A 19,337-nucleotide genomic window follows, 5' to 3' on the forward strand; every position below is an offset into this window, starting at 1 on the left:
ACTCCCAGAAGTCATTTTAATCCAGCCCACTCCAAAAGGTGTTTCTTGCTGCAGCTCTATTTTACCTGTTGAAATTTCTACAAAAAGTCCCTGGAGCCTGTCAACAGCCCACTGCTCCTCTGGGGATGCTCTCATGTTACCTTCCCCTTATCTGCCTCTCAAGAAAGTAAACTCAACACCAAAATCCAGCCTTATGATTTCTGTTAACAGGCATATTACTTGCAGGTAACAAAGGCTAGCCTTTAAAGCAGAATTTGCACTCTGAATCTCAAACACGTAGCAAATAATAGGTGCTAAAATTAAATTAATGTATTTTCTATTGTCAGACTCCATTAAGGCAAAGAAAATAATACCCACACCAGTACTGTCAGTGGAAGGTTAATTTAAAAGGAGGCACATTTTTCCTTGCCACAAATTGTGACTTAATGACAAGACTTTTAAAAAGACGTGTTTGGGATTGGTTCAGTTGCTTTCTAGACTCAGATTTATTTATAGCTTCCCACACCCCCACCTCTTGCCACAAAGATCACTAAGGTGTTTTCTGAAGGGCTGAAATTAGTGCTTTTTCATTTATGAAAACCTCTAGCAATGATGCAGACAGGAAGTACATCAGTGCTCTGTGGAGAACTGTTGCAGAGGTACCAGTTGTTTCAAAGATCCATCACCATGATCAGTCTACTGTTAAGAGTGGGCAGCCACAGCAAAGGTGCCCTGGTGTCTCCTGCCAGGCATTTCATTTCAACTAACAAGCTCGAATTCAGCAAGTCTGCTAATACTCAGAAATTTCTAGTCCAGTTCTCAGGCTTTTAGAAGTCAATTCAGCATTTACAAGGAACATAGATTTTTAACTGTTTATAAGTGGTTATCGCTAGGTGTCTCAGCTCTACTCATCTCTCCAAACTTCTATAATAAAGCCATTCTCACGCTTGCTCACAAAATCACTTCCTATCTTAGGAATCTTTGCAAATTTCATTTTTATCTCTGGAAGGTACATTTGTGGGAAGAGTTCCCACACACAACTCACAGAACGTGACTTTGGAAAACCGTGTATAAAAAAAGAAACCTGAATGAAAAGCCCCAAGTTTGACATAGCTAAGAGAACAGAAAAACAACCCCCCACCCACAACTGACTGAAAGCTCTGCGCTCGCCAGTGCCCAAACACCATCCACACAGCTGGCTTGTTGGCTTTTTTTCATGATACCCTCACAAGCAGGGAGACAGGGTATATATCCTAAGTCTACTGTGCAGTCCCCAGAAGGTGCTGCCATCAGTGCTGAAGGTTTACTGCAGGCTCAACCATCAGGTCTGCTTGCTTAGGTGGTTGACTCCAACACAATCTCACCTTCCCTAGAGGAGTTTGTTCAATGTGTCTGAAAACCTGAATAGGAGACTGCTGCCTGAAAGAAGCCCAGCTCAGCCTCCACAACTGAACTCAAAGCTTGAAGGTCAGCAGCTCTCATTCCCACCTTTCGCACAGTCTCCAGTTCCTTCTGCTTGTTCTCGTTGGCCGTTTGCAGCTCTTTCATCTGTCTCTCCAGCTCTTCTTGCTCAGCTAACAGCTTCTGGCGCAGTTCTTTTCGTTTCTGCCGTGCTGCTTTGTGGGGCGGAGGGCTCCCTGCCCTCAGCAGGCTTACAGTGGTCTGTATGGCTGGAGAGGAGCATACAAGACAAGGGGAAAGGAAGAGAACACCAGTGAAGGGAAACGTTAAACTTTCTGGATACCCTTAGTGAGTGAATACTTGTGGTGGTGTTTGTTGTGTTGGGGTTTTTTAAATGTATTTTTAAATCAGAAGTAGCTGTTGTCAGTTCTCATCAGGCTAGCTGTCAACACAAACCCACAGTGAAAGACTTGGCTTTCAGTATTGGCTGTGTGCCACAAGGATAAGGTTGGGCAGCTTCAATGTCAATTCCAATACTGATTTTTAGCAGGCCACAGACATACAAATCATTCCTATGCCTAGCAGCAAAACCCTAACCAACCCAACACCTCACACACATACCTAAGACTAACCTTAAACCCTTTATTCCTACTGATAGTCCCAGAGAAAAATTTCTCCCAGTAAGATAATAGCTCTCATTAACTTCTGTTCAGTGAGGAAATATTCAGACAGCAAAGCTGAGGAGTAGCAGATGATTTTGGTTTTTTATTCACTGACTACAACTGCAAAAAAATATTTCCTTTTGGAAATCTCCTTGTGGAGTCTCCTTCTCTAGAGAGTTTCAAGATCCCTCTGGATGTGTTCCTGTGTGACCTGTCCTGCCCTGGCAGGGGGGTTGGACTTGATGACATTTGGAGGTCCCTTTTAACCCTTAACATCCTGTGATCCTATGAACTAAGTAATTGGTCATCATACCTCAGACTTCAGTGTGATTACTGGCATGCTTTAGGTAAAGAGGGAAGTGCAACTGAAAGCACACATCTCCAAATATTTAAATGCTGCACATACTTCAATGGCACTGCAAACAGCGGGTTTGCAAGGGCTTCTACCTCACTCTGCAAAAGATGCATACAACTACCATTCAGCACCTATCTGGGCAGGTCCACACAGGGAGTACCTTCACTGTGGGAAGAGAAAAGGAAGCCCCAGTTCCCCGCCTTGCGTCTCACTATACTACCTCAAGGAAAACTAAAAGCAAAGCCAGTATTTTATGATGCCAAAGTGAACGACCTTTCCCTTTGTCTGCAAAAGTAACAATTCATGAAGTATTCTCCTCCCCATCCCTAGAAGTACAGCAAACAACGGTATCCATTTCATTTTGTTACAGCTACTTAAACTGAAGCACCTAAATGACAGAAAGCTATTCCCTTACAGGGATCCTTAAAGATCCTATGTGCCCAAAACAGACACCCCAAAAACCAGAAGACCAAGAACTTCAAATGTGACTAAAGCACAGGTGCAAGACTTCAGCTTACCTTTAACTTTCACATAGCTAAGATCTTTGAAACCTCACCTTGAATCCACTCCTGCTTCTTCTTTTTATCAGAGGCACTGATCTCAAAGCTTTTATCAAAACATTTTATGAGAAAGAGGCATTTCTTTCCGTCTTTGTCAGGCAAGGCCTAGAATGGATAACAAAAGATCAGCTTTACAGACACTGAAATGTAAGTTGTATTGTCAAGCCTTGCGTATGTTATAGAGCTACAAACACCAATACTAAGAACCCTTATAAAAAGACTGTTCACAAACTGGTTTTATATGAAGTAACAAAATAACTCCATCAGCAAAAGATATCTGCATGCAGAAAATGATTCATTCCTATGTAGAGAGATTAATAGGTTTTGGCAGCGGGGCTTTTTTTACCTCTACACAGCAGTTGCCATCCAGTATGATGTCTCCCTTCTTGTCCTTTAAATCTTCACTTACATAGTAGGAAATAATATTGGGTTTTAGCACAAACCATCGTTCTGTCCAGTTTTTCCTTTTGTGACCTTTTTTCAGCATATAACCCTGTAGAAGAACAGCAGATCAGCTGAAAGGCCTAGCGTCTGTTGAACCTCCTGGTCTTAAAGGCCCACAGAAAAGCTAGCTCAAGACCCTAAATACTTCGCCTACACACTTCTCTACAGGTCTAAGGGGGGAAAAAAGTATCCAGGACAGTTGGAGTAGCTCTTTTGTTTAAAAATCAAAACAAGAAAAAAAAAAAAAGAAGGGAAAAAAAGATTAAAAGAAAACCCACCCTACACATGCAGCTAATTTGTGCTCAGCTTTTCTAGCCAGTTGGACATGGCCAGAACCAAGGCCGTGCCTATTCCCCTGTGCTAACCCACCCCACACCAGGAATGCACAAAGAAACAGCTTTGTTTGCTGCCTTTGTACTGAAGTCTGAGGTCTGGGTGGTCACAAGGGTGTGTGTAGGACTCCTGAAACTTCACTTTCATGCCTTGCGCAGTTGCAGTCATAATCAGTTGTTTCGTTCCTTCCTGACATGCTACATTTGCTTTCAAAGCCCAGTCAGGCTGATACTTTCCCCTCAAATTTCTGCAAAACCTTGATATAATTATTTTTTCTGGGCATCAGTTGGCTCTCATCTTCCAAGACCTCACTGACTGCCCTTGGGGATCTTTGCACATCAACTATCGCATGAAGGACACATTTCAGAAAGCTAAGTGTCACAAATTTCATCACAGGCCTACTCTCAATCCCTTCATTCCCCAGACTCTCTTGATACCAGGGCTTGCCCCAGCCGTGCTGCCAGACTTTGCACTTGGCAAGTGCAAGATAAAAGACCCAGGTAACTGTGAAATGAGACTTAGCTACAAAACAGTATCTCATTAATTTATACCCTAAGATAATAATTTGCTGCGATAAAGAGGGCAATGGTGTGAATCAACAAGGTGTCATGGTATAAGCTGCAGCCCAAACTGTGATGTCTGTAAGTCATATGAGGAACTCCACTCTCCATTAGGCCAGAGACTGTCCAAGAGACAGGGGCCCAAATCAGAGTGGAGGGATAGAGATTGAAATCTGATTTCCTCACAAGTTTCAAGTAAACGGACCTGACACTGGTTACCTTACTTTCATGGTATTAAACAGCTGAATTTTGCTCTCAACTGACTCTGTGTGTGTTTCCCAGCCCTCACCTCAAACTGCAACCAGCAGTCACCAAAAATAGAATTTTGCATTGTTCTGTGGATATTCCAAAATAATTTCCTGTGCTTAGACCTTTTGATGATTTCTTCAAAACAGCTCAGGAAAGCCTGCCAAGAAAGTCTTTGTTTAATTTCCTAAGAAGCCATGAAATCAAAGATGAAAACATTTCTGTCAGGTAAAAGTCAATTTTAAATGGCTCTCTAGGTAAGCTCTGCTGTGACCTCTCAGGTTCCCATGATATTTATACTTCCCATGGAAGAAAAGCAGTCTTAGAAGCCATTCCTAAACTTATAATCCAGTCATTGGACATCTGAAGATGTAAATTGACAGAAGTTTGCCAAGAATATAAAAGCCAGCATGACTTCATATGTTTAAGTACAGGTAGGTTGTCAGTCATGCAGTCTGCTATACAGAACAGGAAAGGAGAGAGGTTTGGAGCTCTTCTACACCTGTTTGCCCTGTTGAAGTGGTGCAGCTTGGAAGGAGGCCTTTCATCTGGAGCAATTGCTTTGTTCAGACCCTCTTGTTTGAATACGAAGGTTCTAATTAGCACAACTTACATTAGCTACAATAAAACTGCAACGAGAAAAAAGCATTTTCAATGCAACTTACTCTGTCAGCTGTTGATACTAGTATAAAAGAGGCTGTATGTAAAGTCAGAGCGTGCTGCTACCTTCTAAAAACAAACTGCCAACAAGCAACTCATTCATAACACTGTAACAAGTAACCAACAGCTTTTATAAAAACCAGCTCCTATTAAAGAAGCCTTACAAGTCATTTACCTTATTTGCCCTGCTCATTAGCCATTAGGTAGAAATTGAACATTTTCTCATTATCCAATAAATTGTTCTATCTACTTTAAAACACTAGTCCTCTGTGGTTCTTACCTGTTTGAGTACATCTAATATGAGCTCATTGAAAACTTCATTGATTGCCATGGACACAGTCTGTTGGTCCATCCCTTTACTAAACTGCCCACTTCCAATGAGATCAATCAGCTCCCACGCAGAAAGACCTTCTCGACTGGTGTTAAGAGCAATCTTATAATGGTCAAACTGCTCTTGCTGCCAGCCTGCTCCCATTGCTTCGGTGAGTTTTTTAAGTAAATATTCAATCTGTACAGAAATACAAACAGAAATTAATCACTTTCAGCAGGCATGTAACTCAAGTGTTTCAGAGCTGTAAATTAAGCTTCTCTAGAGACTATCATTACAGCTAGATTCCTATGTTCACTTGTAGGCCCCTAAATGTAGGTGTGGTTTAACTAGCAGAGATGTTAGGCTCCTGTTTCAATTGAACTGCCAAGCCCATCCTGCAGCTACAAAGAAACAAAGCATTGAACCCGACAGTCTCTTTTCATGTTTCATATTTCTACAGAAGGCATGGGACCTTCCCTGCAACAGCTTCCAAAGTGTGATGACTGAAGTGTGAGAAAGCACCAAATTCCAAAAAGTACTCTTGCAAGACAAAAAGCAAACAAATTAGAAAAAATAAGAAAAGGTGGCAGTCTTGACAAGAAGTGGAATGAATAACTGGCCCAGGTATGATCACATATTTTAGTCTTCACCTGACCCCTGTCTCCAGCTCTCAAGTACTCCAGCAATGGAGTACATTCTTGAGAGATGTATGTAGAGCAGTAAAAGAATCAATTTTTCATGTCTGCTTTTATTGTTTCCAAAAGAAACTCTCCTTTTCCTTTAATCTCTCCTCATCCAGTAAGCATTACCATGCACATGGTAATAACATTAGTCAAAATAAACATAAGACTGAAAAAAATACAAAAGGGAAAGAAGGCCAGGTTTCTTCTTTTACCTGTTTCTTTCATGTTGGTTTTAAACTCTCACTGCTCACTCTCTAACCGAGTGTATTTTAAACTCAGCCTATCTACACCTTTGAGCACACGTAAAGTGCTTTTAATGACTCTTTAAATAATAAAACGGGGAAAGCCTTCCTACAAAGACCTCTTACACAACAAAGTAAAAGCCCCATTTCTAAGTGTCTCTGACTGAAGTTGCAGAACACCATTTGCAGGATTTAAACCACTTCTGAAGACAGACCAAGCTAATGTAGCCTTCTGCTGCTGTGGGTAAGGGCTCACTGTGTTTCCTTACCAGCTTTGTAGGGAACCTGACTGCTTCAACAGCTGGCCCAAGCAGACAGGAAGGCTGCCTGTGTCCTCACTAAGGTGGAAGCTTGGGTAGAGGTTGCTGAGCCCCACATGAGAGCACCATCCAGTACCACTCCACGCAGTCATGGACAAAGCAGCATCAACCCCTGCTAAGGGAGTTCTCTATGTGGATGTGGAAATAACACAGATTTCCTTAAGTGCTGCTTTTCTGAGGGTCAGTCCTTCAGGACATTCTGATCCACTTTCAGTTTACCTAATTTAGGTGTAGTTTTGGAAACACTAAGTGACTCCAGAGTCTGAATTCCATTATAAAACATTACTAATGTGTACAGCCTAAACACTTCTCATTTAAAAGTGGTGAAACAGAAGATTTCCAGGCCTTTATTCTAATGACCAGGGCTGGTTGGCCTCTGCTGCTCAGCACTGCTGAGAATAATGCAATTTCTCCTACAGGTAAGAAAAATCCCAGCTGAGGGAGCCAGAGGATGCTTCACCATGCAATGTTTCACCACAGAATAAATGAATTTTACAGCTACAGCTCAGACTCACTTTTCAACCTATCTTGTTAGTACCCAGGAAGTCTCTACAAGAGATATTTGAATATAAAGAAATAAAGGAGTGTTTTTTCCTACACTCCACTACAAAGAGTCATGGGCCTCAGGGTTTTGATGCATCACATATGCTAATTTTGTGGCTGCTGCTTCTCTCTCTTGCTTCTGGTACAAGTAAATCCCTTCCTTTCCCTCCTATCTATGATCAAGAAACATACAAATGGGTAGCAGAACACACTCATATGGCAAAATAGTAAATTACCAAATTTGCACTATAAATAGGTGGGCTTTTCCCGCAATTTCAGCTCAGTAACTGCTCTTGGTCTAACAGCCCCTACCGTAGTAGCACGTGGACTAATGCTACAGCAAAATGGAGAAGCTACTGAAAGTTGCCACACTGTTTAGAGCAAAGTCCCCACTCTGCTGAATGAGCAGGAAGCATGTTATCTCTCCAAGATGTGGCTGTCGTATCCTCATAAAATATTAGGAGAAGATGGCTAACCGGGTACAGAACACACCTCCAGGGTGGGTACAGAAGTTTCAGACAGAACTGCTTTTCATCTCAGCTTCACCGAGTAAAGCATTTAAGTATTTTTAGCCCCTCAGGCATTTTTTACTGGAGAGAGGATCTGAACAGAGGCCTCTGCCAAAAATGGCATTCAAATTGTAGACAAGAGGCACCAAGTTTATGGTAATCTGCAAAAACAAGTTTCAGCTCTGCCATGTGGGGAAAGCACCCCCAGGAAAGGCACACCTGTGCGCCCGCTTCGCCCTGCTGCACAGGCTGTGTCGGGCAGGCTGGGGAGGGCAGCATGGGCCCCTGCTGCTGCAGTGCCAGGACTCTGCTGTGTTGTATTCACCATTGCTCAACTCCCACTGTTCACCAGAACAAGTCCAAAAGTGGTGCTCTGCAGTGATTCCATGCATGGCTCTGAACCGCTGAAGTGAAGTGTCACACAACAGCAAGGGAATTTTAGCCAACCAGCTGCATGTATCTTTTACAGCATTCCTGTGAAATTCAGTAACCATTTCCCTTAAAAATATTTAAAATATGCTTTGCTGATTTTCACTCTACAAAACTCTTAAGTTAAAAAATAATCTAAGGCTTCTGAGCATCAGCTGCCATAAATCCTCAGCATTCAGTTAAAGGCAGGAAGCAGCTTACTTCCTACTCCAGTCAAGTTTATAGAAAAAACAAAAACCAAACCAACCAACCCCAAAACTCCCTCCACAGCAGGAAAGAACAGCAGCACTGAGAACCTGTTTCAAAACAAGCCTCCTAAAATTTTCATGAGCTGAAATGAGCTCTGGCATCAATACACTTTGAAAACACATTCTGCTACGCAGCTCAGTCCTCAGAGCAGCATCTTTTGTGAAATACAGTCCTGTACTTTAGCTGAAAGCTAAAATAACTGAGGCTTGATTAGGTTGATATCCCTGCCAAAATGCTACATAGTAATGAGAAAAATAATAATTTTTTAAAAATCATTAAAACTTAATGAGCATTAACTTCAAAATGTATGGTTCCAAGATTTCACAACATACTGCACTGCTTGAGGCATGCAGCTCTCGCATTCCTTGGGTTAATGATCTCAAAGCACTAGGACCCAACTGAAGACAAAGTGACACACACACACAAATCACACTGAATAGACTTTTTTTCACTGATTGCACAAGTCCTGTGAATAAAATGTGTATCAAACTAATGGTCTAGAAAAGAAGCAATGCAAAACCCTTAGCTAGTACACATTATCATGCAATGCATTAAAAATAATCAGTCAACATATACTTTCCCTTAACTTGTATATATGTTGCCCTATTTTTTATTAGAACAGATTAAAACATGTAAGTTTGTTGCTCCTCCATCTACAAGTCGACAGCATGACAGCAAATATCCTATAAATCCATTCTTCTAACTGAAAAAGGACCTGTGCCCATTGGAGTTTAATTTCTAAACCAAACACAGGAATTCAAGCTGTGTCGTGCATTCAGAAAAGTATTTGGCTAACCAAAGTCCCCAGAAAACAATTATCTAACCTGTCTACAGCAACAGTGAGTGTTGGGGAGGGAGGGGGGAACTTGAAATATGGAAGAGGGTGAGGTAAGTATAAAGTCAGTTGGAAGCAAATAAGAGACCATTCACTATGTGCTCAAATGAGGAACCTCTGAGAGCAAGCCACATGTCCCCTCCTCCACAAAGAGACATGTCAACTCAGCAAATAACTGACAAATCAAGTCTACTGGTTCAAACACAACCTATTCATGTAGCCAAAAAGAGTGGCAAAAAGCAAACACGAAGCACTGTTTGCTGCTGTTGTGACTGGACCTTACTTTCAGATACAGACATAAAAACACCAGGGGGTTGCTGCATAGGCCAGTACACACCAGCTGGCTCACCACTGTGAAAAACAGTTTCCATCTCAAATCAACAGCGACTTTTGCCAAGTGAAAAAACAAAGCAACAAAATAAAATAGAATAGAAGCTCTTAAACATGAGCTATGCATCCTGCTTGGTATCTTCTTTCAGAGGGCACTTTCTTTTCCATGGTTCAGTACCTATTTGTTGGTTGGCTGGCTTTGTGGACTATTTTTTTTTTGGGGGGGGGGGGGGGGGAGAGAGGGAAGCGTGGGGGGGTGTAGTTTGGTTTTTGTTTTGTTCTCCAAGTAGCCCTGGTACTATCCTTCATGGGCAAGACATTTCACGTATTTTTGTGGTATACAAGTGAGTCTTCAAAGAAGAGGAAAACTGAAAAATAATGTCAAGGAGGGCTTCATGCCCAGCAGACATGCCATCCTGGTTCATATTCAAATAAGGACTCTGATATTAACAGAGCAGATGTGAAAGGTCTATTCACGTTGTACAGAATTCTGTAGACGCGTATGTTTCTGGGCAAATTCAATCATATCCCCTTTCACAATCATCATCAAGACTTTAATCCCTTCAGAACATCACTTACTTTTAAATCAAGTATTTGTTTCACCCTTTCCACCAACAAAACTGTGTTAATTATCCAGTGGAAGCCATTACCTTCTCTTTGTATAAATGAAATTAGAATTAAAATAAATTAAGTAGCAAAATAAAGGAATCTTGAAAAGCAGTGTAAAATGTAAACATGTACATCTTAAGGACACCTTGCTGCATTATCCTAAGGGCAACTTGCTGCATTATCCTAAGGGCAACTTGCTGCATTAAGCTGAAAACTGTTTTGCTTTTTACAGCAATCAAGGAAGAGAGTAATTAAATAGGAAGAACTAATGCAAATCCTGAATAAAAACCAAAACAAACCAAACAAAAAAAACCCCACAACTTTCTAACCATCAGTATCAACTTGTAGAGATCATGGGTCAATTAAAGGCCCACACAAGCAGCTTTCATCCTAGTGGTATCAATTTTGCCTTTATTTCTGAATGGCCAAGGTTCAATTCCCAGTATTTCATTCACTGTATCAGTTTCTGATACTAGAACACAAAACAAGGAAGCAAATATGATCATAAAAAAAGCTTTTTCAGCAGCCTCCAGATGAATCACCACTTCAGTCTAAAAACATCACCTCATTTTCAAATGCACAGAAAGCCATACAAGGTTTGGAGTCTCTTTTCCTAACCAGGAGGATTAAAAATGCCACACTAATACAGTTGAAAATAACTGTACAAATCTTCCTTTCTCAAGAAGCCAGGCTTAAAAAGCAAAGGCAGCAAATATTTAAACATATTTTAAAAACAAGGTATGTGAACACTAGATTACAACACACAAATATGCAGCTTGCAGTGTACTTATCTACAAGTTTCACCATTAAGAATGGCTCAGAAACAAAGCTAACCACACACAACAGCTTTCAGGCAGCAAAGCATTCCCAGGGCTGCAGTCACGTGTCCAGAAACAAGAAAGAGGAAGTGTTTGGAAACCTTTTTATAAACCAGAAAACGTCTGGTTAAACAATGCCAAGGCGCCCAGATGAGTCTGCAACGACTGAGATGAGCTGAAGGAAAGCTCATAACAGACTAGAATTATTTCTCCTCTCAAGGCTACAGTTCTCTCTACCTCTGTTTCATCCTCATGGGAAAGGCAGTAGTGCCTGCAAGACCTGAAGGAAACACACACTTAGATGTCTCCATCTCAGATAACCTAGTAGAAAAGATCACCTGTAGGAAAGGGAAGGAGCTCCCACACATTCCCCCATGTTCTAGGCACATTATAGTGGTGCAGCTGCTTGGCAAAGCTCTGCCCACTGTGCCAGGGGGCAGTTCTGCTGTTAGCAAAGAACTGTGTTAATTCTGAAAGCTGTCCATCAAGTCTAATATTAACTACAGTGAACAAAATAAAGCTTTTTTCCCCCTTCCACTCTCTATCGGTGTCTGTTTGAAATACACATTTACCCAGTTCATAGAAGTGTTTTACCTTGTGCATACCAAAACAACTCACTTGCAAAATGGTATCAAATCTGAAAGCTCCCTCCTCTTTCATTCCTCTGGGAAAATGCACCTCTGCTTTTGCACCTTTACAAAAGCAGGATTCATGGCTCTCTGTTCCTTTCCAACTCTCCTAACTGCTCTCAGCAACCAACCAGTTGCCAGCAGAAGCAGCACTGGAACCCAAGGCCATTACCAGCTGGGGCCAGTGCCCTGTGCAGCCACCACTAGCTCCTATCTCCCTCTATCTGACTTCTCCTAATAACATAGAAGGATCCCATCAAGCTTGAAGCCACATACCAAAACTGCACACCCCAACCCAGGTCCTTCTCCATACTGGATGTTACTAACCTCACTTCTCTCAAGTGCAAGGCTGCCATCTCTCCTTCCACAGTAGGTGAGGAACACAGAACAGATGTTGCTTTTGACTTTGTTTGGCCCCTGCTACATGAACAATTTTTAGCCTGTGACACCCCTCCACTGCTTCTAAATTCCCTATTTCTAACTGCTTTCCTCACTTTGCTCTTCTAAAGCTTTCTTTGGCCCATGTCTCTGAAATCTTTCCAAAGTGGCCTGTTTTCTTTCTCAGGTTGAGCTGCAGATTCTCCTAATTTGCCACCTTTTGTACACCTGCTCATGGAATCAAGACTTTCCTCTTTGCAGCCCCACCAGAATTAGCTAAGGTGAAAGGCCTAGCACAGTTCTTCTAATGCAGAAGTACTCAAAGTGGGCCAGAGTGGAGGGACAGCACTGTCCACCTTCAGTCAGTGCAGTGCAAAGAAGATGAAACTGCACTCAAGCAGAATTTTCCACGTGAAATTGTTCAAGTGAGTCCAGAAACCAATTAAAAAACAAAGGGAAAAAAAAGGGGTGAAAAAAAACCTAAAAGAAAAATCAGACTCCCAAGCAGGTCTAAAAAAGCAGCTCTTCCGAAGAGGATGAAAAGAAGGCATCCTCATAGCCACATGAAGCTATATTGACACAATCTCTGGAGACCTAAGGAGTTCTGTTACAATCATCCCATTCACAAGATGGGATGCCAAAATCTTCAAGGGATCACCCTTCCAACCTGAAAGTATGAGGCAAATTTCCTTGTTACTTATAAACGGGAAATAAAGTCTCTGAAATCCAAGAGCATGCGAGGTTGGAGGGAAGGAGGAGGTGAAACAGCTGGATCCCACACAAAGAACCCCAAGCCAGAAACGACAGAAAATTGGGTGTTGCAATATTCTGAGCCATCAATCAAAGCACCAGACAGAGAGGGAAGGGAAGTCTGTTCCTTGGCTGGGAAGATACAATCATCCGAGAGAAGTTTACATGGTTCTCACAAAACCAAACACCACAGAACAGTGATACTTTCATCACCCTTCTCTTCTGCTCTTCGCTCGGCAGTAGCCCACTCATTTCATACACACGTGCAAGCCATTTTGTAATTGAGTGAAAGGATGTAACATAATGTGGTGAAGACCAAATACACAATCAAGTTTTGTTATGAACTCAAGAGGCACCAGGGTCATTTTGAATACTATTGAAAAGAGTCATTTTTAGGTAGAAATTCTCAGCACTAAGACAACAAATTCCCACAAAGAAAATGCTTTGCAAATCTGAAGTTTTGATTTAACATAACCCCCCCAACACATAAGAGCACAGAAGGAAAATATGAAAGATCACATAGAGAAAAAGAAAAACTGACTAAAATTGAGGTTTTGCATCATCACTTATGAAATTTGTGTAAAAGGGTAAATGAGTAAATGTGGATTTTTCCAGAAGCACAGAGAACCCAAGGAGGATCAGTGCAAACCAGAAAGGAGTGTGCTCAACAGACAGCATTCCTCCACTGGCTGATTTCATTACCTGTGTGGTCTAAGGCAAAAGGTTAGAGTGAATACAGGCATTGTATATGATAAGAACAGAGCAGCCTTTCTTTGCTAGGCTCTATAAGCTTTCTTTAAACAGTATTGCATAATTTAGATCTTTCTGTAATCAAAGAGATGCAGACACAGATCCACCCTAAGCATTTTAGCAATAATCCAAGTAAAAGAGTAATACTGGTTAATCCTGGACATTACAGATGGGAGGAAAAGCAAACAGCAGTAGCTATGAAGTATAGAAAAACTTTTTTGGGTCAAAGCCAACTGCCAAGAAAGACACACTGCCATCACCTGGCATCAGCCACAGAAGGCAGCATGAATGTGGGGGGCATGCTTGGTGAAGAGGGAGCAACTGAGCAACGCTGACACCCAGAGCTGGCAAGCCTGCAGCTGCTAACCACGCCAATACATGGCTGTGAACTATCTACCCTCAGGTAAGGCAGGCTGTGCAGGGGGAACACGGTAACAAATCACAGACATGGATTTGAGTCTCAGTTTTGACATTTATTAGCGGCTCTGACTTTCTACCAAAGCTAATTCTGGCACCAAAAAAGGAGCTGTCTTAGCTTTTATAACCATGATCCCTGTCTGCCAGAGATGACTGAAAAAACAGGAAAGCAGGCAAAAAGAAGGCCATATTTCATGGAAATACAGCATGACAGGTAGGGCCCTGTCATCACCCATCTGGCAAAACCAGAAACGTTGCAGAGAGTGAAAAGTCTCCTGCTAAAAAAAGTGAGTGGTAAGGCAAAATCCAAGCAGTTGCTTTTGATAGGGGAGTTATCTACTTTATGGTTTGGCACAGCAGCTTGGATTCCAACAGTTATGTTTTAGTTGCACATAAATAATTTTGGTTTGGTCCCTGACTGTTCAATCATTTTCAGATATTTATTAATTGCTATGCTAGTGCTGAAATGCAAAGCCTTGGGATGTCTGCACGCAGTTTTGCAAGAGATTATTCATGCCTACAGTTCCTACTGCTTCTTCCCTTGTCCTGCCCCAAGGGGAAAATAGTGGAGATACCAAAATCCTATTATAGAGTTAAAATACCTATTTGAACCTTGCCTATACTTGTACAGGAACTTAAAGTATAATGAGATCTCTCTAGGATTACTCCTTCAGCCATTTTAAGCAAGAGTGTTCAGGTAGTGGCTGCTTTTCATCAGAAGCACATCATCAGAAAGGTCTGTATTCCTTTTCACCAGCAGGGTGACACAGGACTGAAGACTCATCTAGCAAGTCACAATAACAGAGCAAAGAGTAGACTATTTTTTTCAGAATCACACTGATGTACTAACTGGGTACAATTTTCATCAGATATAAGCAGACAGAGTGATTGAAGATCACATACATGCACTACTCATGAGTGAAACAAGAATCTCAACAGGTCCTAGTGCTAGTATTGGAGCTAGTCTCCTAGTACCACCAGTCCTCCCTAAAAGGAAAATACACTGTTTACTGGGGAGCAAGCAGTATGTCCAGTATAGTCCAGGCTGTTTAAATGACAGGCAAGTATAGCCATCAGTATCTAAAGTATCTTGTTGGAATCCTGGCATATGTACATTGGGGGGGAAAAAACAAAACACTGGAGGCCTTATTTGTATTCCCCTTAAAAGAGGGGAGTACAATTTTGATATTAAACAATTATTTTATCTTAAACCTCTGGAAAACAGCAAACATTACCATAGTTCATTTGGGACATTAAGTAAAACAGTACTGAAGAGCTTAAGTTTTTGTTTCTTACCTCCTCAGGAACAATGATTAAAGGGTATTTGTCCTCTGATAAGAAGTTAAAAATAACCCACACTTTAAATGCATCTTCATCACTTAGCAGTGAAGGACTTTTAGAAAGGTTCTTTTTAGCACAGAGAGTCCAGCACATCCTGTTGAATTCAACTTTGTCAAAGTTTCCTTGAACCTAAAGTGAAGAAATTGAACCAAAAAAATTGAGTATGCATGAATGACATAGAATGACAGAGCAAGTTTAACAGGCTAAGTCCTACAAAAAGCACTGAGAAAATTCTATTTTGTAAGAAATGCCCCAAAGGAGCACTGCAGTAACCAAGTCTGACTTCCTCCATGGGGTCAACTAAAAAATTTCTTCCAGCAAAATCTACATAAAACCTTCAATTTGTGGTCTAGTTAAATAATATCCTGACTTCATCTAAAGGAGGCTACACTACATTCTGCATTTCTAAACCATCTTCGTAACTCTCTTAGTTCCTACAGGCTCTTCTGCTGGACTGAGTTACTGAGATTTGAGATAACAAATGTAGAACCCAATAAACCCCAATATACATGTGGATATACTAAAAGCAATATTGGAACATTAGCTAGGAAAGACCTCTAATAGTTTTTCCACTTCATGTTACTCAAACATAATTCTTGTAGGATATTCATAAATATTTTCTCAAATACTAATCCATTTGAAACCTTTTTCTTAGACTTGCAAATCTTCACCTTACATATAAAAATAATCCTTGTTTTTGTTATCCTTTATCATACCTAGGAACTATACATACCCATCTGTGAATTATTTACATATACAAAAGCTTTCATTTCCTCTTTTCTTTTTAAACCCTCATTTATGCTGAAGATGAAATCTATTTCTCTCCCTACAGCTCAGCAATGCTGTTTCTCCACACAGGCATGCTCTGCACTGTAATGGAAATCCCTTGAGATTTCAGAAAGCATGTCTAGGAAACAAGGTTCTTGTACCTCTTGTGGTAATGACAGCAGTAATGTTCTGTAACATTTTCTTATGATAGGCCAAATCATGAACATAAGATGCTTCAAGAAAACCATTGCAAAAAGAAAACCATTGAATTATTTCCTCTTATTCAGTCTGGTAATTGGCCAAATACAGGGAAGGCTGAGTCATTAAGTCAAAGACAGTCATTAAGTCAAAGACAGACTAAAAACGTGGATGAACTGATGTGGTTGGAGGGGAAAATAAAAAAAGACAGAAGTAAACAGGAAAACAACCCTGTACCAGGAAGCACTTTACAGTACCAATTCCAGTGCTAAAAGTGAGACAATTAAAGCAAGCCATAGATGTTGCATACTTCTAGAGCAGGCCACCAATGTGACAATGCAAGATACCAGCTACAGGCTACAACAGTCCTTTGAAGAAGGTAGAAACTGTAGGAGCTGTAGCTGCTAAAGCCCCACAGTTGGAATCCTGGTTGATCACACAAGAAATGTGTCTTAACTGGAACCCTAGCAAACACCCTTTGCAAGAAGCCAGGTTTCCTTTTCCTCCCTTCAATTTGCCAGCACCTTATTCCTGGGCTATTTTTGCTGGAGCTTTTCCATCAAATTCACATAGCAATGCCAACAATTCCTGATACCCATGTTCTACAAGTACATTTGCATGAGGTGGGAAGGGAAGGAAGGTGAAAATATCACGACTAAACCCAAACTGCTGTAGAACCAACTTCACACTACAGAAGTCACAGCTGTGTTACTTTGGCTTCCTCTGACTGGCAGCACTCCACTGTACATAATAATTACTCTGGATTTATGACAGATTTTAAAATATTTGAATGGTTTCTAAAGATATACTTGAAACTTATTTGCAAAAGTACCAACAGTTAAGAAACTGTAAAAATACAAATTTTTCAAACAGGAAGAATTGATGGCAAAAAAAAAAAAAAGCAGCCCAAAGAGTCACAAACCCATATACACATTGCTTTGTCATGACACTAACAAACTAGATATTTATAAAAGCAGGTTAGATCAAAGACTATCCTGGTGTTTAAAGAGAACTACTCAAAATACCTTTATTTGCAGCCCGACTCTACTATAAATCACAGAATCACCAAGGTTGGAAGAGACCTCAAAGATCATCAAGTCCAACCTGTAATCACAGACCTCATGACTAAACCATGGCACCAAGTCCCACATCCAGTCCCCTCTTGAACACCTCCAGGGATGGTGACTCCACTACCTCCCTGGGCAGCCCATTCCAAAGGCTAACAACTCTCTCAGTGAAGAACTTTCTCCTCACCTCGAGCCTAAACTTCCCCTGGTGCAGCTTGAGACTGTGTCCTCTTGTTCTGGTGCTAGTTGCCTGGGAGAAGAGACCAAGCCCTTCCTGGCTACAACCTCCCTTCAGGGAGTTGTAGATAGCAATAAGGTCTGCCCTGAGCCTCCTCTTCTTCAGGCTACACAATCCCACCTCCCTCAGCCTCTCCTCGTAGGGCTTGTGCTCCAAACCCCTCACCAGCTTTGCTGCCCTTCTCTGGACAAGTTCAAGTGTCTCAATGACCTGCTTAAACTGAGGGGCCCAGAACTGGACACAGGACTCAAGGTGTGGCCTAACCAGTGCTGAGTACAGGGGCACAATGATTTCCCTGCTCCTGCTGGCCACACTATTCCTGATGCAGGCCAGGATGCCATTGGCCTTCTTGGCCACCTGGGCACACTGCTGGTTCATGTTCAGCCAGCAGTCAATCAGCACCCCCAAGTCCCTTTCTGTTTGGCAGCTCTCCAGCCACTCCAACCCCAGCCTGTAGTTCTGCATGGGATTATTGTGGCCAAAGTGCAGCACCCGGCACTTGGATTTGTTACATGTCATCTTGTTGGACTCTGACCATCTGTCCAGTTGGTCGAGGTCCCTCTGCAGAGCCCTTCTACCCTCTACCAGACCAACATGATACTAATGACATCTTGATGTGAAACTAAATGATTTATTGCACGACTGAGAAAGCAGAATTTCCTTTCAGCCAGAATACTCATTCTGTTTGCAACCTGTGTGAATATAACACAATTCTGTTGCTTACTTAATGAACAAATCTTTGTACAAGATACTTCACCCGTGTACTACTATGCTTTTAAATACAATTTGTCCAAATTATTCAAAGTCACCATGTCATTTGGAAACTTCTACAGCACTCCACACTTACTCTACAGCAACCTTCACTTTTATTTGTGAATCTGGCTAAATGATGATACAGGCAAACGAATCGACCCCTCCAACCTTAAAACTGCTTAAACTCAGAGAGATAAAGACATCATCCATAAAAAGACACCTACTTTTCCTAAGAATTTTCATAAAATAATAAAAAAGAAAAAAGCAGCAAAACCTATACAATTTTCTAGATCTGTAATTTCTACTAATGTGCTAAGCGTAGCCTACCATCATCAATACCTTTCCAAATAACTCTAAAACTAAGGAGAAGCAGAAAATATTTGTCTGGAGCACTAGTGATCAGATCAGTTCCAAAAATACAGGCATTGGCAGTGTAACGAGCATTCACTGAGCTGTCCGGAAGATGAGATAACCTGTGGCTCAGAACAATGTCCTCCTTTGTCTCCCTGTATTATGACATTTCCCTGCTACAAATCAGGCATGTTGTGAAATACCACCATTACCTTCGTTGTAAAGGAAACATTTTCAAGTGGTCTCAGAAGACATGCACTGTAAATAATGGAACATGCTGAAATATGGTTATGAAACCAAGTAAAACAAATTATGAAGATAATAGAGGCAAGCAACAGCTTCCTACTGAAAGGGATTCTTACAGAACAAGAACAGATTTTGCTTCAGATGCAAGAAAATCCTCAGTACATCTATCTGCCAAGTAACAAGCAGCACAACACTGGAAAGCATCAGTCAGGAAACACTGATTATTCAAACTATTTATTCAAATCCCCTGCTTGGATGAAGAAAATTATTTGCCTCATTAAACTACTGACTTGTGCCTTTCTTGATGATTTCTTGGTTCTATACATAGAGTTTTTATTACAGGGCAAGGCAGCACTAAAAAATATAAAAAGTTA

The 19,337-nt window shown here is 41.2% G+C and overlaps 1 protein-coding gene across 1 annotated transcript in view; it reads right to left on the reverse strand.

Annotated features, from left to right (window-relative positions):
• SWAP70 (switching B cell complex subunit SWAP70) overlaps positions 1–19,337 on the reverse strand; it is a 39,142-nt gene that overhangs the window by 9,356 nt on the left and 10,449 nt on the right. The window contains exons 3-7 of the mRNA XM_068148016.1: positions 15,298–15,471; positions 5,481–5,708; positions 3,304–3,450; positions 2,954–3,062; positions 1,468–1,649 (exon numbers count right to left, since the gene is read on the reverse strand). Coding sequence (XP_068004117.1) covers positions 1,468–1,649; positions 2,954–3,062; positions 3,304–3,450; positions 5,481–5,708; positions 15,298–15,471 — 840 coding nt within the window. The remainder of the gene's footprint in view (positions 1–1,467; positions 1,650–2,953; positions 3,063–3,303; positions 3,451–5,480; positions 5,709–15,297; positions 15,472–19,337) is intronic.

Source organism: Melanerpes formicivorus, unplaced genomic scaffold, assembly GCF_026170545.1.
Source record: "Melanerpes formicivorus ecotype bairdi unplaced genomic scaffold, bMelFor1.0.p_v2 SCAF_16, whole genome shotgun sequence".
Classification (NCBI taxonomy): Eukaryota; Metazoa; Chordata; class Aves; order Piciformes; family Picidae; genus Melanerpes; species Melanerpes formicivorus.